Here is a 22,059-nt window from a genome sequence, read left to right as displayed (position 1 = left end):
ACTCATGGGATGAAGATGTTCCCTATCGATTTTGGGGTCAAAAGGTCAAAGGTCATGTGCACTGGACATCGAAGTAGCAATATGGTTCGGTTTGTCATGCCATTTGTATTTTACACTCAGAAAAGAGGTAATTTATACCTATTACCAACACCCTTTGGGGGATTGGGGTAAGTGGGGGGTATTCTTAGTGAGCATTGCTCACAGTACCTCTTGTTTTCTTTGTCTGCCACTCACTTGTGAGAATATCGGATGCAGATTGATCTATAACTGCGTTTTACTTCTAACGAATCACCCATGTATGTTTCTGGACTGCTTTAGAATAGAATAAATGCGACATCGTACAGTGTGCGTCTTCGAGCTCGAGTTTGTTTACAATCGTAACGTCATCATGAATGTCGTAAAATGAGAAAATAAGTAAAAAATTGCCATGTTTTAAAGGGAGTTATATATAGCTGCAGCGCTTTGAAATTGAAGTCATTTTGACATTTTAGCCCTATATAAAAATTTTGTCTGGAGGACAATATATTAAACTGGTACCCTGCTGATTGGTGGCTACACACAAACATAAGAGTTGCGAAATCAACAGGGTACCAGTTTAAGCAAATGAGAACTGGGAATTATTTTGTAATTACTATCATATCCAATATGTTTGTAAACATTCTGAAGAACTTTGTGTGATTTTCTAGTTATGATCTTAAATTTCGCTACTTTTTTGGAACATGCAAAATTTCACCAATATCTTAGACCCTATGCCTTTAATTAATTTTTGTTAGTTTATTAACATTACTTACAAATAAAAACAGATATTAATGTTCTTCTTTGTGCATACAAAATAAAACACGCATCCTCATAGTTACGACTTTAAAAAGTATGGAGACTCACTCGTGGTAAAAGTACCATGAGAGTACACTCTTAATAAGGACACACTGTGTAGATGTGCATATTCTCAGGAAATTCTGATTCAATAATTTTTATATGTCCATTGAAGACCAGACGTATTATCGTATGGCTCCGTCTGTCTGTCTGTCCGGACCTTGTGGGCAGGATATAGACCGAACTGTAAGCTCTAGGATTTTACAACTTGGTACATTTGATCACCATGATGAGAGGAAGATGCCTATTGTTTTTCAAGGTCAAAGTCATAGTATCACCTAGTAGGAAAACCTAGTAGGAAACCTTTGTGGGCAGAATGCAAACCGAACCATAAGCTACAGGATATTACAACTTGATCACCATGATGAGAGGAAGATGCTTATTGTTTTTCAAGGTCAAGGTCATAGTATTACTAAGTAGGAAAACCTTGTAGGCAGGATACAAACTGAACCGTAAGCTCCAGAATATTGCAACTGGGTACATTTGATCACCGTGATGAGAGAAAGATGCCTATTAATTTTCAAGGTCAAGGTCACAGTATTATTTAGTAGGAAAACCTTGTAGGCAGTATACAAACCAAACTGTTGGGTCTAGGACAGTCAAACTTTGTACACATACACTTTATGCCAAGTGGAGGATGCCTATTGTTTCTTAAGGTCAAAGTACAAGGTCGTAGTAGCAGGATGCAGACCGATTCGTTTGGACAAAACCATTATTAAACTTGGTACAAATACATCTTATGCCAAGTGAAAATATTACTTAGAGAGTACATGATTTCTCTTGTATTTTCTATGCAAAGAAAGTATGTCGCACCCTGATAATTGCTGATACTACTTGAAGCCAAGTTCTACAAATCATAATGTAAGAAAAACACCCTATATTAGCTTTTCACGGGCGTATTATGTACCGTTGGCGGTACTCTTGTTGTTGAAGTTGTGCCCATTTTGAACTTGGAATTTTGAGCCCATCTGTCCTGTTCTTGCAGTAATGCATAGCATTACCATTCATTATGTGAGGCATTGTCAAGCAATGTTGGAGCGTGGGGTATGTGAGCTTGCTCACTTTTGCTTTCTGGGGTTAGGGTGGCTGTGTCAATTGTACGTTTACAGTTAATACCTGGGGTTAGGGTGACTATCAATTGTACGTTTACAGTGAATACCTGGGGTTAGGGTGGCTGTATCAATTGTACGTTTACAGTGAATACCTGGGGTTAGAGTGACTGTATTAATTGTATGTTTACAGTGAATACCTGGGGTTAGGGTGGCTGTATCAATTGTATGTTTACAGTGAATACGTGGGGTTAGGGTGGCTGTATCAATTGTACGTTTACAGTGAATATCTGGGGTTAGGGTGGCTGTGTCAATTGTACGTTTACAGTGAATACCTGGGGTTAGGGTGACTATCAATTATATGTTTACAGTGAATACCTGGATTAAGGTGGCTGTGTCAATTATATGTTTACAGTGAATACCAGGGGTTAGGATGGCTGTGTCAATTATACGTTTACAGTGAATACCTGAGGTTAGGGTGGCTGTGTCAATTATATGTTTACAGTGAATACCTGGGGTTAGGGTGGCTGTATCAATTATACGTTTACAGTGAATACCTGGGGTTAGGGTGACTATCAATTATACGTTTACAGTGAATACCTGGGGTTAGGGTGGCTGTGTCAATTGTACGTTTACAGTGAATACCTGGGGTTAGGGTGACTATCAGTTATATGTTTACAGTGAATACCTGGATTAAGGTGGCTGTGTCAATTATATGTTTACAGTGAATACCAGGGGTTAGGATGGCTGTGTCAATTATACGTTTACAGTGAATACCTGGGGTTAGGGTGGCTGTGTCAATTATACGTTTACAGTGAATACCTGGGGTTAGGGTGACTATCAATTATACGTTTACAGTGAATACCTGGGTTAGGATGACTGTGTCAATTGTACGTTTACAGTGAATACCTGGGGTTAGGGTGACTATCAATTATACGTTTACAGTGAATACCTGGGGTTAGGGTGGCTGTGTCAATTGTACGTTTACAGTGAATACCTGGGGTTAGGGTGACTATCAATTATACGTTTACAGTGAATACCTGGGTTAGGATGACTGTGTCAATTGTACGTTTACAGTGAATACCTGGGGTTAGGGTGACTATCAGTTATATGTTTACAGTGAATACCTGGATTAAGGTGGCTGTGTCAATTATATGTTTACAGTGAATACCAGGGGTTAGGATGGCTGTGTCAATTATACGTTTACAGTGAATACCTGGGGTTAGGGTGGCTGTGTCAATTATACGTTTACAGTGAATACCTGGGGTTAGGGTGACTATCAATTATACGTTTACAGTGAATACCTGGGTTAGGATGACTGTCAATTGTACGTTTACAGTGAATACCTGGGGTTAGGGTGACTATCAATTATACGTTTACAGTGAATACCTGGGGTTAGGGTGGCTGTGTCAATTGTACGTTTACAGTGAATACCTGGGGTTAGGGTGACTATCAATTATACGTTTACAGTGAATACCTGGGTTAGGATGACTGTGTCAATTGTACGTTTACAGTGAATACCTGGGGTTAGGGTGACTATCAATTGTACGTTTACAGTGAATACCTGGGGTTAGGGTGACTATCAATTATACGTTTACAGTGAATACCTGGGGTTAGGGTGGCTGTGTCAATTGTACGTTTACAGTGAATATCTGGGGTTAGGGTGGCTGTGTCAATTGTACGTTTACAGTGAATACCTGGGGTTAGGGTGACTATCAATTATACGTTTACAGTGAATACCTGGGGTTAGGGTGACTATCAATTATACGTTTACAGTGAATACCTGGGTTAGGGTGACTATCAATTATACGTTTACAGTGAATACCTGGGGTTAGGGTGGCTGTATCAATTGTACGTTTACAGTGAATATCTGGGGTTAGGGTGGCTGTGTCAATTGTACGTTTACAGTGAATACCTGGGGTTAAAGTGACAATCAATTATACGTTTACAGTGAAAACCTGGGTTAGGGTGGCTGTGTCAATTATACGTTGACAGTGAATACCTGGGGTTAGGGTGGCTGTATCAATTGTATGTTTACAGTGAATACCTGGGGTTAGGGTGGCTGTATCAATTGTACGTTTACATAGATAACACAACAGGTCTACTTCTTTTTGTGGCAGATACTGTAGTTGTTTGATTTGTCAGTTTTAACACTATGTGTGCTTTGTTTTGGAGGTAGATAATTGTTTAATTATATAATTTCAATGATCACTAAATAGCTGTCCATCACCACTAAGTATTACTGTGTAAGAAAGTGCTATGTAAGCACAGCATTTTTTAAAGTCATGGGATACTCAAGATTTTGTCATTTAAAAGATTTTGGACATATCAAGTAAAGTAGGATTTTGCTGTGTTTACATGGGATTCTCTGTTATTAAAGTTTCCCTTCATGCTTATATAGTATTCAGGTAAAAAGACAATTATTTATAAATACAATTTTCATTAAACAATAACTTATTAAGTTATTGAAGTAAAAGACAAATCATGTACTCTCTATGCATTATTTCTTTAAAACTGATTAAATTCAAGAACCTGTAATTTTTTTTTTAAGATGGAAGAAAATCAGAATCCTTGCCATACACACACATCTTCGATATCCATACATATATACTCTGTAAAATAAGAAGGTCCCTTCTTGAAAACTGTGGAAGGAAAAACAGACAATTCAACTTTCTATACAATAATTCCTAAAAACAGACTAAGTTCAATAACCTGTAATTTCCCCAAAAATTAAAGAAAATCAAAATCCTTGCCACGTGCACGCCTTCAATACCAATATAAACACTCTGGAAAATAAGAAGGTTCTCACTTCAAAACTGGGAGGAGTTCACCTGACAAATCATGTACTTTCTTTATAATATTTCCTCAAAACAGACTAAGTTCAACAACCTATATTTTTCTCAAAAGTGAACAAATCTAGACTAAAATTGTAGTTTTACGTGCGATAGACGCAAAGAACATTGACAGTTTTTTGGCGGTGGGAGAGTTTTTGACTGAAGACAAAAAACTGTGTCAGAGTTCTCTGCTTCCATCTCACGTGGAACTACATGTACCATTTTATTTCAAGATGTAACAAATTCTGATTGAAAATTGTCGCCTATGACCTTCAAGGGCTGTTTTTAATTTCTGACCAGTCTATAGGTCCCATCTTTTTGTGTAGACTGAAGAAATAAGATCACATGTTTAAGCATTGTTCTCTTACAATGTTTAATTAAGTAGTAACCTTCAAATTAAGGAATGGGATTAGCGTATCTTACAATGTGTAATCAAATAGTAACCTACAAATTAAGGAATGAGATTAGCGTATCTTACAATGTGTAATTAAGTAGTAACCTACAAATTAAGGAATGAGATTAGCGTATCTTACAATGTGTAATTAAGTAGTAACCTACAAATTAAGGAATGAGATTAGCGTATCTTACAATGTGTAATTAAGTAGTAACCTACAAATTAAGGAATGAGATTAGCCAATCTTACAATGTGTTATTAAGTAGTAACCTACAAATTAAGGAATGAGATTAGCGTATCTTACAATGTGTAATTAAATAGTAACCTACAAATTAAGGAATGAGATTAGCGTATCTTACAATGTGTAATTAAATAGTAACCTACAAATTAAGGAATGAGATTAGCCAATCTTACAATGTGTAATTAAATAGTAACCTACAAATTAAGGAATGAGATAAGCGTATCTTACAATGTGTAATTAAGTAGTGACCTACAAATTAAGGAATGGGATTAGCGTATCTTACAATGTGTAATTAAGTAGTAACCTACAAATTAAGGAATGAGATTAGCGTATCTTACAATGTGTAATTAACTAGTAACCTACAAATTAAGGAATGAGATTAGCGTATCTTACAATGTGTAATTAACTAGTAACCTACAAATTAAGGAATGAGATTAGCGTATCTTACAATGTGTAATTAAGTAGTAACCTACAAATTAAGGAATGAGATTAGCGTATCTTACAATGTGTAATTAAGTAGTAACCTACAAATTAAGGAATGAGGTTAGCGTATCTTACGTGTGAACAGATTGAAATGAAAAAATAAAATTTATTGACTATTGGTAGACCAATAAATTTTCAGTGGCTATCTTTTGTAGCAAAAGACCAGTGCAACTGCTCTGATTTGCAAGTGTAAAACCAACTGCAGCAGTCGACTATGTTCATGTAAAAAGAAGGAAAACATGTGTACAAGTGAATGTGGATGCAACGCCACAAAGTGTAAAAACAGGGAAACCACTCCTGATCAGGGAAATGTAAGTATTGTGTCTCAAGACAGAGATCTCATTATAAGAAAGCTATTGAATCAGAAATATCAATTTTGTATTTAAGGTTTCGTTATAGAATTCGCAGTGTTAGTGTGTTTCCATTGTAGAAATTTTCTATACTTTTCAAATTTAATGCAGTTAGATATCTTATAGATCTATATACATATACAGAGATTGAATTCTGTGAAGTACAGTTTTGTATCGGTTTTTACATAAACTCAGTGACACAGTTTATGTTGATGGTAAAATAAAGACAATATATTTAAACCTTGTAGCATCATTAAGTATATAAACAATATTTTGTAGAATGAAGATGGTGATCCACAAGCCACCTTGAATAGTACATACAACCTGGAGGAGACCAGTGCTAAGGAAAACATTCCCGTGAATCCTCTGAAAGATTTCATAAGTTTCAATGAGGGAAATCGTAGTTCTGATGAATTTGTGGTGCCATCCACCAATAAATCTAAACAAACTGATACCGAGGCTAAGATTTTGGAAGGGGGAGTCAAAAAGAGGAGAAAACTGTTCAGCATGAGTGCCAGGAATAACAGTACCAGTTTTTTTGGCCCTTTAGATTGAATGAGTAGTTACAGAAACTTTACTTGGTAAAGATCTCTACAGGATAGTATGTAGATATGATATTCTTAAACTTAATGTCTTTATAAAAGATCTCATGAAATGAACTGAAACGTATATACTGCATGGCAGAATTTCTTTCAGAAACTACTACACACATATTCATTTGATTTGAAAAATTTCTATCATTTATCAAACATTTTCAAAAAAAAAAAATATTATCAAACATTTAAATTCACCATAGCAATCTGCATGTATAGTATTGATGTGTTGTGTTTATATGTAGATTATGAATTATGTGAAATAAGTAATATATGGTAGCAATATGTGAAGTGTAGGATGTTTTAATTGTATCCGTTGTTTGATACGTACTTGTAGTGGAATATATCTGTAGTCAAGTGTTTTTACTTGTGTACATCACTGTTTCCTTATTAGGGAGGAATATGTAAAATGAATGATAAACGAATAGAAAGCATTCTGTGTGAATTGGTGGTCATTAAACTGTATAATGAATTGATTTATTTGTCATGTTGCCCACTTTCACATGAAAAAGAATACCTTTTGTATAAAGCCATTTTAGTCCCCTTTCAATAGAACTGAGGGGACTACTAGTTTGCACTCTGTCTGTCCGTTCATCATTCAGGGTTTTCTGTTTCTATTTTCATTTCCATCACGTATCAAGCTGAAATTCGCTATGTAGCTTTGTGGGTCCCTCTGACTAGATTATTCTGATCCATTTCAACTTCTGAGGAGTTTTTCCCCTTTATTTGAAAATTAATGTTATATGGAGGGTACATAATTTGTTCGGCTAACTCCTCCCACAATTTTCAAGGGAGAACCTTAATTTAGTAAGTCAGTTTTGAAGAAATATTACGTAGAGAGACTCAGAGTACATGTACATGATTTGTTTGTCTAACAAGTGAGGACCTTCCTATTTTACAGAGTGTTTGTATGGGTATTGAAGATGTGCATGTGGCAAGGATTTTGATATTCAATTTTTTAGAAAATTGCATGTTGAACTTAATCAGTTTTGAAGAAATATAAAATTATTGCATGGACACGATTTTGGTTCCAAAAAAAACATAGCAACAAACCTAAATTTCAAAAACTGACACAAAGGTGTATTCAAGGCATCTAAACTTTTCATTTTCTAAACAAGGCACGGCCCCTGTTTATGTTTACATGTCAAGTGATTCAACCATCAGTGGATGGTGTCGGTAAAACAAGGGGCCCATGGGCCACATCTCTCACCTGAGTCACCTTGGTCCTGCTGTTCCATGTCAACACCAAAGTATAACAAGGTCTTGGCATAAAGTTTCAATGTACAACAAATAGTCCAGGAGATTTGAAATAGGTCAAACTCCAAGGTCAAAAGATCAAACTCCATTGATTCACAATGTCTTGCATAAAGGATCTCTATACAAAATATGAAAGCCCTACCTAGAATAGTCCCAGGTATAGGTTTAAATATGTTTTCTTAAAAGTAGGTCAAACTCGGTGTTTAAGCTTAAAGGACTTGATATGAAATGAAAGATTTTGCCATAAGAAATTTTTGTATAAGATATGAATGATATATGTTAGATAGTTTGGACGTATTGAATAGGTAAGATTTTTTATTAAAAGTGGGCCAAGATCACACGAAAGGTCTTGCCATTAGAAATGTACATACAGAACATGAATGGCCTAGCTTAAATAGTTCAAGAGATATTTCCTCTCTCTCTCTCTCTCTCTCTCTCTCTCTCTCTCTCTCTCTCTCTCTCTCTCTATATATATATATAGACTACTCAAAATTTGATAAGGATCATAGATATTTTTCTGTTTAAAAAATTAATAACTGCTTAACTGGCAATATTGTGTCCAAGTGAAATTAAAAACGTCTTCAACAAACTTGCACGAGCATTTCATGCCATGGGAAATGCGTTTCTCATCACAGTTTATGCTTTTGCTACCATTGCACGATTTTCACTCAGTCATTGGTGTCTGATTCTTTCTAACATTTCAAACTCACTTGAGTGTTTACACTACGTTTATCAACACAATGCCCCCTCAACGTGTAAGACGTCGCCTGACGACAGAACAACTGGACAGATGTATTGGAATGCTTGACGCTGGCTATTCACAACGTGACGTTGCAAATGCACTAAACGTCAGCCAGAGCGTTGTAAACAGGGCTTGGAACCGACAGCAAACTTTTGGTACAGCAGCACACCGATATAGGGTGGTCGTCAGAGGTCAACAAACCAACGCCAAGACCATTTTGTGGCTCTTCAGGCACGACGCCATCCCTTCTGGACAGCAACCAGCCTACGTAACGACCTCCTGAACGCCTCGGGGATGAATGTGTCCACTCAGACGATACGGAATCGGCTTCACAATGCAGGTCTCAACTCGAGAAGGGCATGTGTTCGAGTCCCTCTGACTGTTCGACACCGGCGAGGGCGATTGGACTGGGCTGAAGATCATGTCACTTGGACACAGAACGATTGGGTTCAAGTTCTGTTCACCGATGAGTCCAGGTATTGTTTGGACTTTATAGACAGGAGGCACCGAGTGTGGCGACGACAACGTGAACGTTTCCATGATGCCAACATCAGTGAACATGACCGTTATGGTGGTGGTTCCATCATGGTCTGGGGTGGAATCAGCAGGGATGGAAGAACAGATCTTATGTCCTGGAGAGATGAACAATGACAGGGGTGCGGTACCGGGATGAGATCCTCGATGTTTACGTCAGACCCGACGCTGGTGCTGTTAGCCCTGAGTTCATCCTGTTGGATGATAACGCCCGTCCTCATCTCGCCAGGGTGGTGAAGTAGTACCTTAAGCAGGAGACAATTGTCCGTATGGACTGGCCAGCGCGCTTGTCGGACTTGAACCCGATTGAGCATGTATGGAACATGCTGCAGGTTGCCCTTTCACGCCGTAGAGCACAACCCACGACTTTGGCAGAGCTCGGAAACGCCCTTGTGGAAGAGTGGAACAACCTTCCCATTGGAAACATCCGGGTGCTTATTAACAGCATGGCTCGACGTTGTCAAGCCATCATTGATGCAAGGGGAGGCCATACCCGGTATTGACACTTCATGACTAAGTGTAATGACGGACTATCCCCAAAAACTGTGTAATTCTTTCTCTGGTTTGCTGTTAACTTTTTGTAATGAAATGCCTTTTGGTGTTATCAGATTTCAAGCATTCCGTATTGATAAAAGTTCATGCCGTTCATGAATTTTCATTCATAACCTGAGTAAACACGTTTCTGAGTCAAATTTATGTCTTTTGTTATGTTAGTGGTAAATTACACACATATAACCTAGTGATCCTTATCAAATTTTGAGTAGTATATATTTATATCAGTACTAAACAAACCTGAATCTACTCGGGAAGCTTTTCTGGTCATGTGGTTCTTGAGGAGATATATATATATATAATATACTTTGATACCCTATTATGGCCCCATTGTGACGGGGGAAGGGGGCATCATTTTTAATAAACGTCTGCACTATGTTGGGAAGATTTCCTGTAAATTTCAACATTTCTGGCCCAGTGGTTCTCGAGAAGATTTTTGCAATTAGTTGTTGTGCATTAACAATTGTACATTTTTTACTCCTTTTGATAACTACTATTCCAATTCTTTTCAAATCTGGTATGAAGCATCTTTTGGGACAAATCCTGTGGGGATCCGGGTTAGAATAGGTCCTCGGTACCCCCTTGCTTGTCGTAAGAGGCAACTAAATGGGGCGGTCCTTCGGATGAGACCGCAAAAACCGAAGTCCTGTGTCGCAGCAGGTGTGGCACATAAAGATCCCTCCCTGCTCAATGACCATGAGTGTCGAGCATAGGCCTAAATTTTGCAGCTCTTCACCGGCAGTGGTGACGTCTCCATATGAGTGAAATATTCTCGAGAGGGACGTAAAATAATATTCAATCAATCTTTGGGACAAGAGGGATATACATGTAAATTTCAGGACTCCTGGGACCTTAGGGGCGGGGCAAAAATTGACAAATTTTTAAAATCTTTTCTCTACAACTGCACATGTATAGAGAAACTAGATGCATAGTGATATAGAGAAGGAAGGCTTTTTCCAAAATTGTAAATTTCATGATCCTCGGGGTAGAGGTTCTGACCCCAGGGCAAGGCCAAACTTGGTATATAGTGTTTAAGTTTAAAACACTTAAAAACGTCTTCTTTAGCGCTATTGATGCCAAATTGAAACTACATGGATATGTAGAAAGAGCAGATAGTTTGAAGGGCTAGTCTTATCGTTTAATTTTAATGCATATATTATGTAATGGCTTTCATCAGTGTATACACTTTTGAGGGCATTGAAGTTTTAAAAACACATCTTGTTTTATGCTGTTGCTGAACATCAGAATTTAGCTAAGATATTCAGAACGGGAATTTTGTTCTACATTTCATAACTCTTGGGACTAGTAATACTTTTAACTAATACTCAGATGACCGATAAGGGACCTCCGTTGTTAAGGTGATAGCTGAAAGACCCATGATTCTTAATGCAGAGCGTTTGGCGAAGGAGCAATCTATACCCATTTTAACGTCTTGGGTTCGACACGAGCAGGGCTTAAACTCACGACCTCAATAAAATTGGATGATGGTCACAGTAAGCATTTAAAAGATTCTCAAAAACATTTTTACGAGTCAATAAAAAATAGAACCAATAAAGGAAGAAATAAGTTACGGACAATACATCACAGATGGGTTTAATTTAAGTATACATGGAAATGCATCGTAGGTGTGGTGTAATGGAATTGTCAGTATATACCTTACACTTTTACATACGTGTACAGTAAGCATTGCATGTCTCTCCCCAAACAAGTATAGATTGCCCGTTTTCTGTCTCTAAATATTAGTTTACTACCAATGAAATCAAAAGGTACTGTGAGTTTCTTCTCCGTCTGTCAGTCTGCCCCACTTCTGAAATTATGCTCGCTGTGTACCTACCAAATAAACAATTTATATCATTTTTAGGGAGAGCTTTTGGGATGAAATTTCAAATAACTCGGTATGCTTGTTTCTCAAATATTTATTGATGCATATAGTTCATGAAAGGTATCCGGGTTTTTTTTATTTTAGGGACAATGTCAATTATCTACAGAATCAAAGGGGGAGCTTTCATGCATTTTCAAAGTGTGCAATTCACAATTCTATTTGCTGAAAAAATAAAGGGAGTCCAAACCTATCCTTCTGTACTTTTTCATATAGCTAAAGAATTCCAGAACAGAGAATTATAATTATATGCAATTTGTTATACGTTTTATTTTTTCACAATGTGAAAACAAGCATTCATTAGCAAGTAATGTACAATACATAAGATTACACATTTTTATACGCCCGTCATTAGACGGGACGTTTTATGTTATGACTGTCCGTGCGTCCCTTGCTGTCCGTCCGCCCCTGGTCATGTTTTCCGGACTTTTTTCCATAACGGATGCATGTATGACTTTGAAATTTGGTCACAATTTATCTCTAGTGAAGTGTAAGAGTGAGTTTGCATTTCAGATGGATTGATCTGTTCTTGACCTACTTTAGAGTTATATGTACGAGTAGTTCAAACAGTTTTCCGGACTTTTTTCATTACAGATATTGCCCTAAAATTTAGTCATAAGCTTCCTCTCAGAGGAATACAAGTCCAGTTTGCATTTCAGCTTGATTGGCCCGTTCGTCCGTGACCTACATTAGTAATAAGAGTAGGTCGAACAGTTTTCCGGACTTTTTTTCATTATGAGTACAGATATTGCCCTGAAATTTAGTCACATACTTCCTCTTGGAGGAATACAAGTTCAATTTGCATTTCAGCCGTATCGTCCCATCCTTGAACTACTTTTGGACTAAAGATAGGTCAAAATGCTTCCCGGGCTTTTTTCATTACGGATACAGATATTGCCCTGACATGTAGTGAAAGACTTCCTCTCGGAGAAATATAAGTGCAGTTAGCATTTCGGATGGATTGGTGCACCATGACTTGCTTTAGGGGTAAAAGTAGGTCAAATAGTTTTCCAGAGTTTTTTATCGGTATGGTCACAGGTATTCCTCTGAAAGAACTGCGAACGATAGTATTATTTCGCCGTCTACCTTCTGGTCAATTTTGAAGTTATCATTTTTAATTGATTTTTATTAAATGTCAATATAGATATTTACATGAATTTTCATAAAAGTTGATTTATTTGACAAAACAAAGAGAGAAAACTCTAATTTGGATTAAAATCGCGTTTTTTTTTTGTTATGGAAAACTGAAAATAACTTAAAGACTACTACCCCCCCCCCTCCCCTGTGAAACACAAATTCCTTTTTACAGGTATTATAAATTGTCATTTAGCAAATATATACCAAAACTTTTGTTGTTTCATTGGGGGGGGGGTCGCCATTCTTTACTCATTAATATTAAGTAATCTAACAAATCAAATGGTTATTTATTTATGTCAACGTGCATTTTAAAATATATGACATTTTAAAGTAATTCCACCCTCCTGTGATGTCATCAGATTTTGCAAAAATCGATGATTTATTTAGATTTATACCTGATAGGAACATATATTTTGTTGGAATCTTTTTCGACAGGTATTATTTTTAAAAAATCGTGTTAAAAATAAACTATTTCAAAAGTCTTAAGTTATAGATGAATAATCAATGATACGTTTTAAAATATTTAATCCAAGGGCAATAACTCAGTTTTATTGATTTCTTCATCAAGTTTATTATGCGATAAATTTCCTTTATTTTTGCAGACATTTTGGATATTTTTGTGAATATATAGTTTCATGGAATTGTTATGAATGCAAGTATATCGTCATAACCAGTTCGCATGAAATTTTTATAATTGCAATTTTCTGACGGTGATATATGATTCTGTTATGTATGTCTCGCATCTTAAAAAAGTGTCATGACCTATGTGTTTTATTTGATAGTTTGTTAGTTTTAACTCCAATGAATGGAAATAAATACACTTTTTAAACTTGTATCGGATAGAACTGCGAGTATGGAGTCACATTAAAGAAACATATTTTTCTACCTCCTAAACTAAAGGAGCTGTAATTAAGAGCATTGGATTAATTAACACTGGTATTAAAGTTAATAATCAATTAATAATGAATTCTACTTTGCATTGAAAAAAATCACATTAGCAAATTTGTGAAGCTGTTTAAAATATACGAATTGAAAATGAAGGCGATAATTCAGAGTTATCGTGCATAGTTCTTTTGTCATAACCTCCCTCTCATAGAAATACATAACCATGACCTACTTAGGGCTGAAAATAGATCAAATGGTTTCCTTGGCTTTTTCTCATCATGTAGATACAGATATTGCATTGACATTTCGTCGCAATTGCATTGACATTTTTGTCACAATTTTACCTCCCTCTGAGAGAAATACATAATCAGTTCACATGTCAGATGGATTAGTGCATCATGGCTTTTCTATTTAGAATGTGTGTTGTATCAATTCAGAGTGCATAATACGCTTCCAGGTGGAATTTCGCTGTCTGATGAGCGTACATTTTACCATTTGCGTCACTCTTGTCGGTAGGTGACATTGCGTTTATCAATACCAATTTCTGAAGCAAAAATATGCTGCCAAATTATTGAATGCTTGGAATACCCTCAGATTGTGGAAAAATGTATCATGATTGACAGAATTTAAAGTTCATGAATATAATCGAATAGTTTACGAAAATATAAGAAGTGCATGTTACAATATATCGCATACATTTCCCCGCATAATGTACCGAGATAGCCAGAACATCATTTACAAGTTCAGAAATATACATTTTTCGTCTAAAATTTATTTGAGTGATAAATTCTTCTTTTATTTGTTTACATCACTTTCAAAATTAGAAAACTCGTAATACTTACCTCGATCTACAGGTTCATTGCATTGTTTTTATTTTCTTTGAATCAACCTCCCATTACAAGCGGCCATATTTACTTTATTATGATAAATCAATAGACTAATTAAAAAGAATATGCAAAGTTAGACTCGATTTTAACCACAGGTTGATTTTATTTGATAATGCAAGTTTCGACCAATGTATTGTTACTAAAAATTGAAAAGTTAACGCCATTTCATAAATTTTTATGTATATATTCAATTACAAATACACATGGCATATTGTATAATTGTTATCAAGCATCTATTGCACTGAAAACGCCGTTGTGTTGTTTGGTTTTTAGCTCGCCTGAGCTGAAAGCTCAAGTGAGCTTTTCTGATCGCTTTTTGTCCGTCTGTCTGTTAAACTTTTCACATTTTCGACTTCTTCTCCAGAACCACTGGACCAATTTCAACAAAACATGACCAAAAGCATCCTTGGGTGAAGGGCTTTCAAGTTTGTTCAAATGAAGGGTCATGTCCCTTTTAAAGGGGAGGTAATCACAATAATGCAAAAATAGGGTTGGGTCATTTAAAAATCTTCTTCTCAAAAAACCACTGGGCCAGAAGAGCTGAAAGCTTCCTGACATATTGCAGATTCAAGTTTGTTCAAATCATGGCCCCCGGTGGTAGGATGGGGCCACAAGGGGGGATCCAAGTTTTACATACAAATATATAGGGAAAAACTTTAAAAATCTTCTTCTCAAGAACCACTAAGCCAGAAAAGCTGAGATTTACATGAAAGCTTCCTGACATAATGCAGATTCAAGTTTGTTCAAATCATGGGCACCTGGGGTTGGATGAGGCCACAATAGGGGATCAAAGTTTTACATACAAATATATAGGAAAAATCTTTTTATCAAGAACCACTGAGCCAGAAAAGCTGATTTTTACATGAAACCTTTCTGACATAGTGCAGATTCAAGTTTGTTCAAATCATGGACCCCAGGGAATAGATGTGGCCCCAAGGGGGGGGGGGGTCAAAGTTTTACACACAAATATATAGGGAAAAACTTTAAAAATCTTCTTCTCAAGATCCACTAAGCCAGAAAAGCTGAGATTTACATGAAAGCTTCCTGACATAATGCTGATTTATTTTTGTTCAAATCATGGGCCCCGGGGGTTGGATGGGGCCACAATAGGGGATTAAAGTTTTACATATAGGAAAAATCTTTTAAAATCTTCTTCTGAAGAACCATTGAGCCAGAAAAGCTGATTTTTACATGAAAACTTTCTGACATAGTGCAGATTCAAGTTTGTTCAAATCATGGCCCCCGGGGGTAGGATGGGGCCACAAGGGGGATCAAAGTTTTACATACAAATATATAGTTAAAATCTTTTTCTCAATAACCACTGAGTCAGAAAAGCTGATATTTACAAGAAAACTTTCTGACATAGTGCAGATTCAAGTTTGTTCAAATCATGGCCCCCGGGGGGTAGGATGGGGCCACAAGTGGGGGGTGGTCAAAGTTTTACATACAAATATAGGAAAAAGTTTTAAAAATCTTCTTCCCAAGAACCATTAGGCCAAAGAAGTTGACATTTACATGAAAGCTTAATTTCTGACATAGTGTAGATTCAAGTTTGCAAAGGGTAGTTTGGGCCATAATAGGGACTAAGGTTTTACATGCAAATATATATGGAAAGTCTTCAGATATGGGCCAAGGTGACTCAGGTGAGCGATGTGGCCCATGGTCCTCTTGTTTTTTTTTGGGGGGGGTTGGGTTGATTTTTTAAAACATAAAGTAACGTTCATGTCATTCTTATACCCATACGCTCAGAGAAAATTCAGATGATGTCAATAAAAGAGTATTTACACACACAAACATAAACCGGTTGAGTTATTTTCGGCCTTCTAATTTTTCTTTATATATACTATGTAAACAGCGCGCTAGACCGCTCGATCTATATAATTATTTATTTATTTATTCTCTTTGGTATAACTACCATTTTTAGCGAATAAAACTAATGTAGGCGGAAAATTAAAGGCTATATTATCTTAAAAGGTTGATCGATTCCCATGTGTTGTCATAGGTTTTTGCAATTTTTTTTTATTAAATTAAACTTTGCGCATGGTAGAAATATATCTCTCAGAAGAATTTTATTCACTGCATAAAATAAAAATCTGGTAAACTATTGATACTGAAAAAGTTTATATCTTCTATAGATAATCAATTATTTATGATTTAAAAAATGTTGTCAAGGGCAATAACTCCTATGTTGGTATTTCTTCTACTGCATGTCTATTATACAATGATTTTCCTAATATCAACATTTAATTCATACATATTTATGAATTAGAAGTTTTTTTTAAAACTGTTGACATTTAAAATTTGTTATTTCAACAAGTTTTTATCTATATTTATTATTAGAAAAAGGTGGTAATATACACATTTTCTTTGGTTATAATTAAATCTAACAATATTGAGTGGAAATTAATATAGTTTTTCCACTTTCAACCATTAACATATAAGGATGGAGCTACCTGAAATGTTAAAATCTATCGATCGGCGACATGAATTTAGACGATCATTCATTTACTAAAATTGAAAAAATACACGATAAACCTATTATTTTTGGTTTCATTTTTTCTGTTGAACTTTACCTTAAAATCCGAACATAATGCTGCTAGGCGTAAATTACTGAAATATAAAATACAAGCTCTGGCGGTAGTAACGCATAGGATATATCCTGAAGGTATAGGACTTTCATATTTTATGTATTGATTTTTATGGCAAGACCTTTCATGTGATACCATGGTGTGTGACCTTCAACAGTTTGACCTACATACATGTATAAGAAAACGTAACATTATTATTCATATGTTGGTATAATACTAGCTGATATTGTCCATTTATTTGTGTATACACCTGATTAGCAATTCATATATGTATGTACTCGTTTCCCCAACATGCTGCATCCACATGTAGTTTGCAGTCCATGTAACCTGTAGTTAATGTTGTAAACTTTCTTTCTTTTTTGAAATTTTCTTCTTTATAAGTTGTCTTGCTCTGGGCCCAAAATTGGAATAAAATTATCTGATCTTATCGTAACATATTCAATATTTCCTGGCTACTATAGTTTTAAGGTAGATTGAACTTTCATATTTTGTATATAGATTTCTTATGGCAAGACCGTTCATTCATTCTATGTCATTGACCTTCCGAAAAGCAATGTTATGTTATTCATATTAGTGTTGAGGCATCCCCATGTTGTGTGAATTCATGTTCAGTTTTGTTGGGGCCACAATCCCGTGGAGATCCGGGTTAGAATAGGTCCTCAGTACCCCTTGTTTGTTGTAAGAGGCGACTAAATGGTGCGGTCCTTCGGATGAGGCCACAAAGACGTAGGCACCGTGTCACAGCAGATGTGGAAGATAAAGATCCCTCCCTGCTCAATGGCTATAAGCGCTGGGCAATGGGCCTAAATGTTGCAGCCCTTCACCGGTAATGGTGACGTCTCCGTATGAGTGAAAGATTCTCGAAAGGGACGTTAAACTATATACAATCAATCAAATATTTTCATGGGAATAAAGATTGGGGGAAAATCTTCTAAAAATCACAGCAGCTGAACAACGACATGGCCAAGGTGACTCAGGTGAGCGATGGGGCCCAAGGTTGTTCGTTTTAGTGATTGAAATCTGAGTGGGTGACAATTAAGTTATACCACTAATAAAATGCAGTGTTTGAATAATTTATCAGCCCATGGTCTTTTAAATGAACCAAACTGAAGATGAAGCAAATAAAACTAATAGAATCAAAATCAACCGGAGGAAACGTTCCCTTTGATTCTCTCTCTCTCTCTCTCTCTCTCTCTCTGAGAGATAGATATCTTGTATGTTATATATGATCCACGATCATTTTTATAACAAGGAATAATCGATCTGAATCAGGAATGCCAATACCTACGGATATGCCTGTGGACAATACTATAAAAGGTTTAAACTTAAGATAGGGTGAGGCCAAAATACGAGATCAAAATGTTTGATGCGGATATATTGGAAACATCTTTAAAAGTCTTCTGTAGATTCAAGTTTGTTCAAATTGTGGCCAGCAGATGTAGAGTGGGGCAGCAACGGGGGATAAAAATCTTACATGGGGATGTACATTTGTATAAGAAAACAGGTTAAGGAATTCGTAAAATAAAAATTGGACAAATAAATCTTTAATATCTCTTCCCAACAAACACACATTCATTCATTATATCGAGAAACAAAGAGCAAAACAAGTACATGTACATATAAATTTTGATACATATACACGTATAGACCCAAGGAAAACACTTACAAATGTAAATTTATGCATGTATGTAGATCTATTCGTTTACATAGGCTTACCCAAGACCCAGTTTGTTACAAACACTGAGTATCACGTATCACACTAAAACAAAACAAAACCAAAAAAGAAAAAAAACAAACAATACAAAAATTAAATAAAATCAAGTACGAAATTAAATTTTGCAGATTCTATTTAACATTCAAATCTCTCATTCGAGATATATTGCCTAAAAATAATTTTTTTTTTAAAAAAACAACACATTACAACTAATTGACTCCATGGATTACTTGAACATTACTGAGGGGTGAATAAATGTGCATAATTCAAATGAATATATATTTCATAATACTCAAGACACATTTCCCAGTATTTATGTTTCCAAGAGTATATAGCGAACTTAGCAGACACGTATACCCCTTTCATCTCCGATATTATTGATTCACAGGAGTCTAGGCATTATGCTGCATCCATCTTTAATGTTCTGGTAAAAGAAAGTTATACATTGCAGTAAATGCTCACATACAAAAAGTAATTACGACCTGTAAATCATAAATCAAAGGCTTTTAATAATCAAAGAGATTTTGTCACGCGCATGTTGAATTAATTATTCTTTGATTAATGGAATACTAAACAGCAGAAGATACCCTTACATCTGATGCTTTTAAAACATTTTTATATTTATTGCACCAGAGAACTCAATGCATAATTTACTTTAAATGGCCTGAATTAAAGATGCAATTATATCTGAAGGCTAGGAAGTTGAACCGCCTCTTCATAGTACGCGAGCGTTGTGAGAACAACACCGTTTGTGTGTGGGAGACCGCGTAATATGGTCTCGTGTGTAGACTCTTGTCAAACGTCAGTATCAACATGGAAAATACACCATCAATAGTTATTATTATCAACAGTTACAAGTAACAGCTGCGTGCATACTAAAAACCTGTTTTGTGGGAACAAATTGAATATGTTTTAGAAACTATTACCGGTACTAAATCTCCATAGTTCGGGTGTCAATATGAACGGTGTGTCTATCAAATACAGTTCTGGTTACTGTGAGATAAAACAGCTTTTCGTCAGAGCTTTGTTTACCATGTCAGTTCGTAATTCCGCAGAGAAATGGAGCCACGGGTTTTACACGTACATCGGAGCGTCACCGTTTCCGTACAATATGTCCTCGGGGGAAGGGGGCATAAAGTTGAGACGAATCAACATTAACTCTCAGATCAATTTCACTTTCTACATTTCATTTTTTTTTTTTTTTTTTTTACAAAAGTAAAAACTGCATGCCTGTTATACCCCGAAGAATAAGTCCTTTTTTGTCCTACCACAATCGTTCCCTGACCTTTCATTCTAGATGAATTTAAAAAGTTTGATGATTTTGCCCATCTATGTATACAATGTAACCGAGCTCAACACATACACAATTACTAATATTTTCAAATGAAAGCTTGCCATCTTTTTCTTATTAATATCTTACCAGTACGAGGTTAGAGGACCCGTAAACATAACAAGCATTGAGATAGGTAGTACATTCTGTAAGTAGATCCATACAAAAACATCAATATTAAAGGAAAAATATCTGTGTACAACACAATGAAACTCTAGCTGATGTAACCCCTGTCTCGTAACTGCACTACATAGCTTGTCGACACTTTGTTAAACGATCGTCATCTCGATGCTGGAGGGACACGAATCCTCAGCCATTACTGCAGTGTGGAACTTTTTTTTTTAAATGTGTTAAAATGTCACATGTAACTTGGCAAAAATTGTATCTATGCTTTTAACAGAAAGAAGAGAGAAATCGAAAAATGATTGAATTACGTTACGTGGAAGGGTACTCTGTGGAATGTCACACCATGCTTGTAAATTGTTGCAAGGAACATTTCTGCTTAATTGTACGTTTCCGGGGAATATACTATTGTTCAGAGGAACTTGATCAAATGAGCGCCCGAAATATGGCAATGTTACTGAATACTTCATGAGACGATCAAAAGTTGGAATATATTCTGGGGACGTTTGGGAATTTACAACAGACTGAGTTCACCTCATACATCATCACGATAATGTTATCTTTTTCCCCTATGAGAAGACTCCGATGAGTGAAGATTTCTTAATTGTTAAATACAACATAACGAATGCAAGTGCACAATGCCGTTATTGACCTCATTGATATGACATGTTATGGAAAGTTATCTTTAAACACATGCTGGCTCGACAGCAGATGGGTGATGAAATATGCTATGTCGATCAGCTGATAGTTTGTTGATGAAGTCTATCAAAGGTAAGTTGTTTTCGTAATTTTCCGAAGAAAGAAATGTTTACTTAGTCACAATTAGAAGAGACGTGCGTATACAAAGCATTGGGGGCACACTGCTCTATCAAATAATCAGGGATTTTACTATTTTTTCATCCCGTGTGATTTCGCCTCAAGCATTTCATCTGATGTTCTTCATACGGATACATTATCACATGTTTTCAAAATTATATCATACCGGCAAAAACTCCGGGGTGAACTATTGACTGGTAATGAAGTTGACACCTCGCTGTATCAACCAGAATTACTTCACGAGACGGGAGTCATTGACAGAAAAGACGGGAGGTATCTATTTGCACGGGGATGTAAGAAGTGCATGTTTTGTTGTTTTTTGTTTATTATTATCATTAGGTGATCTTCCAGGACTGTTTGGCTTATATTGAGGACATAAGACATTAAAGCTTATTTTTGTATATAATATTCATAAATATACACATGTTTTCAAATATTCTGATAAGATGCTGCAATGGAAAAGATGTAATTTTAATACATATGTTGCAGTTTTACTTTAGTGGAAGTTTGATATCGAATGAATAGTTTTAAACATTGAAATATTTGGTAATGATTAAAACAGGTATGGAATCCAAATTCAGCACTGTGTTCCAAAACTCGTTTTTCAGTTAACATAGATTTATTTTGATGCATTCGTGAAAACATTTTCAATTGTTTTGCACAAAATATTACATCAGTGATTCGATTTTTACAACTACATGTCAAAACTTCCATTGTCCAAGCTGCATCGTAAAATTCAATGGAAGCGGGGCGTTCGAACATTTTGATCATCAAATAGATTAATCAGATAAAGATAAT

General features: G+C 36.0%; 2 protein-coding genes across 6 annotated transcripts in view; both read left to right on the top strand.

Annotated features, from left to right (window-relative positions):
- LOC125680436 (chromosome-associated kinesin KIF4-like) overlaps window positions 1-7,293 on the top strand; it is a 65,789-nt gene extending 58,496 nt beyond the window's left edge. For both annotated transcript variants that reach the window (XM_048920032.2, XM_048920031.2), the window contains 2 exons: window positions 6,030-6,185; window positions 6,504-7,293. In XM_048920032.2, the coding sequence (XP_048775989.2) occupies window positions 6,030-6,185; window positions 6,504-6,779 (432 nt within the window). In that variant the 3' untranslated portion in view covers window positions 6,780-7,293. The remainder of the gene's footprint in view (window positions 1-6,029; window positions 6,186-6,503) is intronic.
- Window positions 7,294-20,554: 13,261 nt separating this feature from the next.
- The window catches only part of LOC130046253 (glycine receptor subunit alpha-2-like), a 57,337-nt gene continuing 55,832 nt past the window's right edge, over window positions 20,555-22,059 (top strand). The window contains exon 1 of one of the 4 annotated variants that reach the window (XM_048916346.2): window positions 20,555-21,216. The gene's annotated coding sequence lies outside the window, so the exon portion shown is untranslated. Of the gene's footprint in view, window positions 21,217-21,269; window positions 21,555-22,059 lie in introns of those variants that run through there. The other 3 variants (XM_056153615.1, XM_048916343.2, XM_056153614.1) reach the window with 3 other exon arrangements.

This window comes from Ostrea edulis, chromosome 2 (genome assembly GCF_947568905.1).
Source record: "Ostrea edulis chromosome 2, xbOstEdul1.1, whole genome shotgun sequence".
Classification (NCBI taxonomy): Eukaryota; Metazoa; Mollusca; class Bivalvia; order Ostreida; family Ostreidae; genus Ostrea; species Ostrea edulis.
This window is presented reverse-complemented; position numbering and strand designations above follow the sequence as displayed.